The 9,234-nt window shown below is 44.4% G+C and overlaps 1 protein-coding gene across 1 annotated transcript; it reads right to left on the minus strand.

Moving 5' to 3' along the window:
- Positions 1–33: 33 nt before the first annotated feature.
- Positions 34–8,042, minus strand: LOC143327016 (rhamnose-binding lectin-like). Its single transcript, XM_076741132.1, has 19 exons — positions 7,968–8,042; positions 7,856–7,888; positions 7,697–7,759; positions 7,241–7,376; positions 6,398–6,507; positions 5,851–5,895; positions 5,567–5,699; positions 5,344–5,447; positions 5,073–5,079; positions 3,676–3,893; positions 3,227–3,310; positions 2,961–2,993; positions 2,064–2,168; positions 1,363–1,498; positions 1,159–1,268; positions 1,035–1,079; positions 806–938; positions 602–705; positions 34–174 (listed from the first exon to the last, which is right to left on the minus strand). Exons 1-19 carry the CDS (start codon positions 7,999–8,001, stop codon positions 149–151), a joined length of 1,659 nt encoding a protein of 552 aa, XP_076597247.1. The 5' UTR covers positions 8,002–8,042; the 3' UTR covers positions 34–148.
- Between the last annotated feature and the right edge of the window lie 1,192 nt (positions 8,043–9,234).

Genomic DNA, 9,234 nt, shown 5'->3' on the forward strand with positions numbered 1-9,234 from the left:
AGAGTCATGTGACTGTCGACCAGCTCAAAAAAAGATCAACATGTCCACATACTTTTGGCCACACAGTGCGTGATTTGATTGGTTTCTTGATTACTTCCTGTGTCTCATCACAAACCGCTGAGACGAATGTTGTGGTTTTGCTTTGATTTCAGTGACGTGGTTCCGTCTCAGCATCTGCAAAAGAACAAATATTCACGGTTTACAGCACAAAAATGTTCTGTCGCTGCAGACGTTTTACAAACCAGCAAATGACGTGCTGAGCATCAAAGTTCATTCTTAACAAGCAGAACTCGACGTCCACACACGAGCTCTCCCTGAGCTTTTAACCACAGCACTTCATCAGTGGCTCAGCCTCTCAGGTCTGTCTGGGGTTAATCTGCTCTAACGGCAGCTGTAAATGCTGGCATGTTCGTTGACCTGATTGGTTGAAGGCAGCCTGTGATAGATGGTGTCCTAAGAGCTGTTTCTGTCTTGTAGCGTTTGAAGATACAATAAAGCATCTGGTATCCATCAGTGCGTTTCTCTGTAAGCTAACGATCCAAACAGGGTAGACTGAACGTGACACGTGCCAACACATGATACTTTGCTCGGAGCCACTTACACTGACACCTGTAGGACACCTCCAGGTACTTGTAGGTGCCGAAACAGGGGTCTCCAAACACGGAGTTGCTGGCTTTGATGGCGCAGCTCCTTTTCCCATTACAGCTGTGGAAGACATCAGCGTGAGTGAACACAGCTTTGAATGTGCACAGGACGATGGGGAAGGTGAACATTGCTGAACACAAAGAGGAAAGGGCAGCTGTACCTCTCAGCAACTTTGCTCGTGGGCCGCGAGCAGTAGACATTATGGATCTGAGCGGCAGGACGTCGGTAGGAGCATGTGGTTTGGTCACGACGTCCATAATCAGCACCGATGACGAATATAACCTGGCCTTCATCTGGCAAGAAGAGGAGGAAAAGTAATCCAGTCAGATTGGTGTTCAAATGCAAAGAAAATACAACTGTGTGTGAAGAAGGAGAAACGATGATCTCACCACACTGCAGGTTCATCAAAGAGTGCTCGCACGCCGTCACGTGTGCTGTCAAGACAAATCACATCAGACGCTTATCAAACCTGTCTGTAGCTTTGCTCCACTTTCATGCAGAAAGGTGACTGACTTGCTGGGATGCAGCGGTAGGTGGTTTCCAGGTATTTGTAGATGCCAAAGCAGGGATCAGACGTATGCACGTCGCTTATGTTCAGTTCACAAACCTTCCTGCCGTCACAGCTGCAGGGAGACGAGGCGACGGTTGAGCTCACATCAAAAGTAAAACAGTAAAACAATTGCATGATATTTCAAATGTCTTGATGTCAATGTGCACCTTCTCCTGAGGACGTCCGCGGTGCCCGGCTGAGAGCACCCTGTGTTGGTGAGCTGCTGAGGAGGTCTGCCCTCACTGCAGGTCTGACCGTCTGCTCGTCCATACAGAGCCGCCTGCACGCTGATCACTCCATCGTCTGACACACCAGAGACGAGACGACCATTAAACACAGAGACAAAACTCTGTCTGTGTACTCTGTCTGTGTACTCTGTGTACACAGTGTACTGTGTGTGTGTGTGTGTACACAGTGTACTCTGTGTACTCTGAGTACACAGTGTACTGTGTGTGTGAGACCTGCGTGTGTGTCTACACAGTGTACTCTGTGTACTCTGAGTACACAGACTCTGAGTACACAGAGTACTGTGTGTGTGAGACCTGTGTGTGTGTGTACACAGTGTACTCTGTGTACTCTGAGTACACAGTGTACTGTGTGTGTGAGACCTGTGTGTGTGTGTGTGGACACAGTGTACTCTGTGTGTGTGTCCTCCATGTGTCCTGTATGTGTGTCCTGTGTGTGTGTCCTCCGTGTGTCCTGTGTGTGTCCTGTGTGTGTGTCCTCCATATGTCCTGTGTGTGTCCTGTGTGTGTGTCCTCCATATGTCCTGTGTGTGTCCTGTGTGTGTGTCCCGTGTGTGTCCTGTGTGTGTGTCCTCCATGTGTCCTCCATGTGTCCTGTGTGTGTCACAGGGGTTCAGCCGTACCACAGCTCAGCCGCTGGACGTTGTGGAAGTCTTCACAGGTGATCGCTGTGTGTGTGGACAAGGCTGTCTCAACGTAGTGACCGGACATTTGGGCTCTAGAAAAGCCTGAAATGAAAAGTGGGTTTTATTATCAGCAAAAAACTTGCTGAGTAACTGACAAACAAGTCAAAATGCAGGTTACAGCGAACACTCTGTCAGTCACGGAGGCTCGGTGAACCAGGACTAACCCAAACCTTCCTGCTGGCTTTTTGTTCTCAGGACTCGTTTCATCAGTGAAGAAAGACTGAAGCAGGAAAAGAGTTTTCTGAGCAGCTCACAGCAGGCTGGAAAGAGGCTAAACAGGAAGTGATGTCAGAACTTTGGATCTCAATAAGTTTCCACATGTTTATCATCGATTCCTGTCTCATAACTGTCTGAAACTACGTCTCTGTGACAGAGGACGTTAAACAAAACCTCTGTTTTGGACTCACCGCTCTCCACACTCCTACTATCCTATTGGTCAAAGGAGCACGTTTAGGCTCAGTCAAGTTGAACTGCACAGGTGATGCAGCACACCTGTACGAATATGACTGGACGTTACCGGTCAGCTGACATGCACTGACGTCGAGCCGTCCTGGTGATCCTATTTGTCAGACTATAATATTAATCTTGGCTGTTGGTTTCAGTCCTTGGCAAAGCAGCAGGAAGAGCCTGTGATAGACGAATTAACGATTGATGGAAGTGAAAAGAAGAAATGAAAATGAAGGTTGAGAGACGACAGACGGCAAACGTTAATTTACTGTTAGAGCAGTAAGAACACAACAGAATATGTCCAAATGATGTGTGAGAATCAAAGATCAGGATGGAAACTTAAGACAATATGAACAAACATCGAACACACAGCAAACATCCATTTACCTGCACTCATCAGCAAACATGTTGCTGCCAGCACTGAAACACAAAACACATTTTTCAAGTTTATTTATCAGGTTTCTTCTGTGTAAATCCACTTTTTTTTATCATTATTATTATTTCTGACTGTATTTAGCACGTTTGTCCCTTCACTCAGGTTAAATATAATAAAGCCAGAAAGCAAAAATCTTAGAAAATCAAATTTCAAGCTGCCTTATTTTCTATGAATCCATATTATTATTAGTTCTGTCGTTGATCAGTTGTGTACTCACACAGCGAGGCGCTCAGTCTGGAGCAGAACATGTTGTCAGGATATCTGGTTTTAGTTATGGTGCTGGGAACAGACGAACAGACGCCTCGTATTTATTCTGCTGGGGTAGGAAGTGCCTCCCTTTGAGCAAGTCAGCGATGGAAAACCCAGAATGTTCTTCATGAGTTGCAACAGACTGAAAGAGGAAACTCAGGATGGTTAATCGAATCATTATGAAGAAAAACCCGAATTTCATAACAAGTCAGAAAAGAGAGCAGAGAGCAAAGAACCAGCGGAAATATGCACATGTTCAACAAACTGTTTCAATGTGAGCAGAACTTCTAATCTGAAGTGAGTTTGGCGTTGGAGGGTTATTGACTGTGTGACTGATCGAACTCCTCATCAGTGACGTCCTGCGGGAGGAAACTGACCTTCTGTCTGGTGCTTTTGGTGCACAGAGCTCTGTCGCACCTCCCAGAGGGGAGAAGATGTAACAGGTTGTGTTCAGGGTGTGATGAGTCTGCAGCGATGTTTCCTGACTCTGGAGGTGTTTATGTCCTGAATGGAGGTCCTGACAGTCCTTCCTGAGCTGGTGCAGGAAGTTCAACCTCAGCTGGGCCTTTGTGACGATGGAGTCAATGTCAGACGCCCTCTTTAGGTCCTGCTGTGAGGATGTGGATCCCAGAAACCTGAAAGATCCACAGCAGGCAGTGTTGTTGATTATTGTGGTGGGGGGCGTGTTTTGGAGCGTCTCCTGAAGCTCTTTCAGATACGTTAGCAATACAAAAGTGTATTCTGCCTTGTTTTCAAATGTTCCTCGTCTTTACATCAGAGGGAAGTCTGCATGCATCCTTCAACCAGCAGCTTCCTGCTTGGCAAATTATGATTTTATCATGTGCACGGTCTGCAAAACAAACAGGGTGTTGCAAAACATTTTGAATTTCCTGGAAGCTTCTTCCTGGTAAAGGTCACAGAGTCACACACACTCTGTGGGTTGCTATTAGTTATTGCACTGTACTGCCAATACAAAACACACACACACACACACACACACACACACACACACACACACACACACACACACACATACGGACAAACAGATCCATCCACTTAGACAGCTCATAAACACTTAAACCCACAAAATCACATGAAACTGGAAATTTATACACAAATAACAAATCAAATGAAAATTAAGACAAAAGTCTGCTGCAAACAGCTAACGGCTAATTCTGCATACGTTCATGTTCAGCATATATTTCTATTTGTATTCATATGATCAACAAGATTTATTATCCTCAAATTTGAAACCCAAAGTTAGTCCTGTGCTTCAAGTCCCTCCAACTTCGTGAATCAGTTGCTCTCTGACTTCCAACCTGCACTCACACACTCAGTCAGCTTCCTGCTCACCAAATGGCTTCATGCTGTCGTCTTGTGCACACCTGACGAAGCAGACATCGTAGCAGACTTTCAACACGATGACACTAACTTCACTTCCTGCTCTCTCATTAAGACTAGTGACTAAAAGAAGCCACTGTAAAAGGGGTTTGATTTGCTTTGTTTAGATTCCCAGAAGTCCCGGAGCTCTCAGGGCAGCAGAACAAACTAATGTTGTTTAATGAAGACGTCAGGTGATAACTGGCCTTCGTCCATCATTCTGTGGTCGAACGTTGATGCTGCACGCAACACGAGTCTGAGACAAAGGCGGCGATGGAACTCAAGTTTATTTGTACAGCACAGAGGAAATTCAAAATACATCAAAACACAGTAAGATGTGGGAAAAAAACTCAAAACAGTGTAATAAAATGAAGTAAAAACACACAGCTGACCCCACAGCAATTCAAATACAGAGAGCTTCTGTACAGCTTCACAGTGGATCTGCAGAGGAACAGAGAGCACATTCATGCAAGGTCATTTCAGCCGCTGTGCTGCAGAAATGAGCAAATATCTCACTTATATTAATTGTGATTTATTTAATAATTATTACTTTTATAACACCTGGATGCTTTTGAATGTACAGAGCAGGTTGAAACAGCACCAGCAAACCCTTTTAACCCTTTTAACCACCATCTACCTTCTCACATTAGCACAGATGAGCCTCTGTGGGGTCAAACAGCCCAATAAGGTCTTCGAGCTACTTACACTCGCATGTGTAAGCCACCTCCAGGTACTTATAAGTGCCGACACAGGGGTCTCCAAACACCGAGTTGCTCGCTCTGATGGTACATCTGTTTTTTCCATTACAGCTGTGGATGCAAAGTGACGGCATCATGAATCTATGCAACCTGCAGCTATTTTTACTATGAGTCTGACTTCCACAATCGTCAATCCGAAGTGCAAATCAACAAAACGTGAGCAGCTGTACCTCTTAGCGACTTTGCTGGCGGGGTCTGAGCAGTAGACATTTTGGATCTGAGAGGCAGGACGTTTGTAAGAGCACGTGGTCCTGTCACGGCGTCCATAATCAGCACCGTACACAGATATAACCTGCCCTTTATCTGACAAAGAGAGGACGATTTCAAGAGGCAGGCGACAAAATGAGCAAGCTCAATATCGAAACGCAAAGATGGAAACTGTGCTTCTCATTACAGCCTTATCAATGACAGCCTCCCACACAAGCAAGACAACACACAGAAATAGTGATCTTACCACAGAACAGATGTGCTGACGAGTGCTCACATACAACAAGGCGAACTGTCAAAGAAACAGAGAGCAGATTAGACATCACACAAACACGTCAAATGTTTGGTGCCAGACGCTCGGGATGTCGGCAGTCATGCTAACTGCTAACAGCAGCTCTCTGAGCTCCTATCTCTTTTCTCTGCACTTGTTCTTCTCAGGATTGTTGTAGCAGTGTTTCTACACGCCAGTTAGCAAGAGTGTTAGCTTGGTTGCTAATGGGAGCATAAGCTCCCACAGCTTTTTCTTTTCACAAGACGTGTTTGCACCATTAAACTTTCATGGACAGTTAATTCTCAGACTGAGGAGGATTGGACAAAAGTGAATCACTCAGCACAGGAAATGAGCTACGATGATTTCACTGTCAAGATGGTTTGCTATTGGTCAATGTTTGCATGTTCACCAAAGCTGGACTTGATTCAGAAAATGTTTTAAACCCCACATGTTTAAATCCACTGAACTGATTTTGTGGGTTTAATGCTGGGGTGAGCGGGTATCATGCAGACATGTGACTGACTTGCTGGGAGGCAGGTGTAGTTGGTCTCCAGATATTTAAAGGTGCCGTAGCAGGGATCAGAAGAGCGGACAGCACTTGTAGTTAGTTCACACACTTTCTTGCCATCACACCTACAAACACACAAAGACAATACGGAACAACTTCAGCCTCTACGTTTAAGTGTAGAATACAGTAAAGTGTGATCCTGTGTCACATAGCACTCGTGTTCATGAACAGTCTGCAGAGTAGTTTTATGACCCTGAGACCGTCTTATCCAAGGCAGCAGCATAGCTTTGGTTCCTCAGTAGACAAATACCAATGACCCAATCACTCCTGGATGGATTACCGTGACATTTAGTCCCTGAAGGATGACTCCTTGTGAGTTTTCATCATATACCAACAGAACAAAAGGTCCTTCAGACATGGACTTACTGGCAGAAGGGATCTTATTCAGACAAGAAACCAACAGATAAAATGTCCATCGTATTTATAAAACGAGCTGCATGTCTGACAGGGGCCAGCCTTACTTTGAGACTAATGCTTACATAGCGTGCTAATGCACCTACATCCTGAACATTATAATGTTCTAATATGAAGCAGGAAGTTCTGGCTTCTTTCACAGAACTAAGAAAACATCATTTAAAATTTGTAACTACACTCACACGTAAATATTCTGCCCTGGACAAAGCTTTACTCTGCAGCAGGTCATCGCTCACAGCCATCAGCTCACTGCGAAAACGATCTCATGTCACAGACGGTGCTGCTTCGCTTATCGAAGCACTTTCACGTTTAAAGCTCAATAACCAAAAGTGCAGCAGTCACATTCGGAAAGCATGAAGCCATGTTGGATTTCACTGTTTTCACCTTCTCCTGAGGATGTCCACGGTGCCCGGCTGAGAGCACCTTGTGTTGGTGAGCTGCTGAGGAGGTCTGCCCTCACTGCAGGTCCGACTGTCTGCTCGTCCATACAGAGCCGCCTGCACGCTGATCACTCCATCGTCTGTGAGGCGAAGACACAATCACATCATTCACATCATTAGCGGACATTAGAAACTATGATCTGTGTTCACTGTACTTGTTAACATCAAAAAAATGTAAAAATCAAAACATATGATTTTCAGAATCATCAGAGTAACATGAGGATGAGGACATCCTTTCTTCAGAGCTCCGATCCTTCATGACATCCTTCATGATGGACAGAATCAATGTCTGTGGGACACGTTCAGTCAGCTTTCTGCAGAAGCCGAATGGTTTATTTATGACTTCCAGCCTAAATGTAGCGTCGCTCGTGGACAAAACGCATATGGAAGTGAGTCTTACCACAGTGTAGACGCTGAACACTGAAGCCGTTGTCACAGCTGATGACTGTCTCTGTGGAAACACCTGAAAAACAGACGTGACAGTGAGAGCAGAAGGGTTTTGATGGCTGAGACTTAAAACAAATACGTGTAAGCATTTGTAGCACAGCACGATATTTACCTGCTGTCATGAGCCAACAGGTCGCTGCAAGCACTGAAAAAGACGCATCACTGTCAGACTGTGTTTGACACGAGTCATGATTACTGCTTCCATCAGTCAGTGGTGTACTCACACAGTGTGCTGCCGCTGAGCCGGAAGCAGAGCATGATGCCGTCAGCAGGTAAGAAGAGGACTGACGGCGGCTGGAACAGACGCACCTGTACTTATTCTGTCGGGTCAAGAACTGTATTTGTCTGACATGAAAACTAACTGGCTGCTATCCAACACAAATCAAAACATGAACAGACAATCGAGTTCAGAACGTCACACATGTTGGTTGTAGCAGAGTGTGACGAAGGTAATCATTTACTTTATGGTCTATGATTATCGAAAGGAAGAAAAGACTTCTTGGAACTATAAGTTCGAAGAGTCCACATGAGCAGTATTTACAAAGGGTGTTCACTGTGGAGCTCCCCCTCTACAAATATTTTCAGCCTAAGACTAAAATGAGTCATGGTTCCTTTGAATCAGGAGTTTCCTTGAAGGATTGTAGACTGCGGACTTTATCCCGCTTTTTCAGGTCATGAGCTTATTCTGTATTCACTCTCTCCAAATGCTTCCAGTGTTGCTGCGTTTGTGATTTGAACAAACAGTGAAGAAGTCTCCGTCTCCGTCTTCAAGCTAAGTCAGTGTGTTACATTAACGCATGTTTGCTAGTTTTTACACTAACTCAATGTGTTAAGTTAACAAGTTTGTTATTCTTCAAACTGACTCGATGTGTTACCTTTACGCATGTTTGCTAGTCTTGAGTTTTTATTTTTTTCATACTTTCATTTTTATGATTCTTGACTTTTGCTGTACTTCTTTCTCGTAAAATGTTTATTGGGACCATTGTCCACCAAAATAACGGCAAATTCCTTGTGTTTGAAAATATACTCAGCAATATACTGATTTCTGATTTCCTGATTCTCAATGCTAATGTCAGCATGCTAACATGCTGATGTTTAGCATGTATCATGTTCACATCTTAGTTCAGTGTGTTAGCATGCTAACATTTATTAACTAGCTGTAAACACAAATTGCTGATTCTGGTGAGTTTGTAGGCATTTGGTCATAAATCAAATATTCTAGAAATTAAAACTGTCACCACGATCAAAAGTTCTTGAGGAAAAGTCTGGGGCTCCGAAATGATTTATGATTCACGAGGAAAGACGTGTCATTGGCACAATTGTAGTACAATATGCACACGTTGTCACATGTCATTTGATGAGTAACACTGAATGTAAACATCACTTCTGTTTGCTCACCAGAAGAGTCGACAGGATGACTTGAATTTTTGGCTGACTTCCTTAAACACCTGCAGGCACTAAACACTGAATCTGAGGGGCTCTGCTGCTTCA

This window comes from Chaetodon auriga, chromosome 10 (assembly GCF_051107435.1).
Source record: "Chaetodon auriga isolate fChaAug3 chromosome 10, fChaAug3.hap1, whole genome shotgun sequence".
NCBI classification, from domain to species: domain Eukaryota; kingdom Metazoa; phylum Chordata; class Actinopteri; order Chaetodontiformes; family Chaetodontidae; genus Chaetodon; species Chaetodon auriga.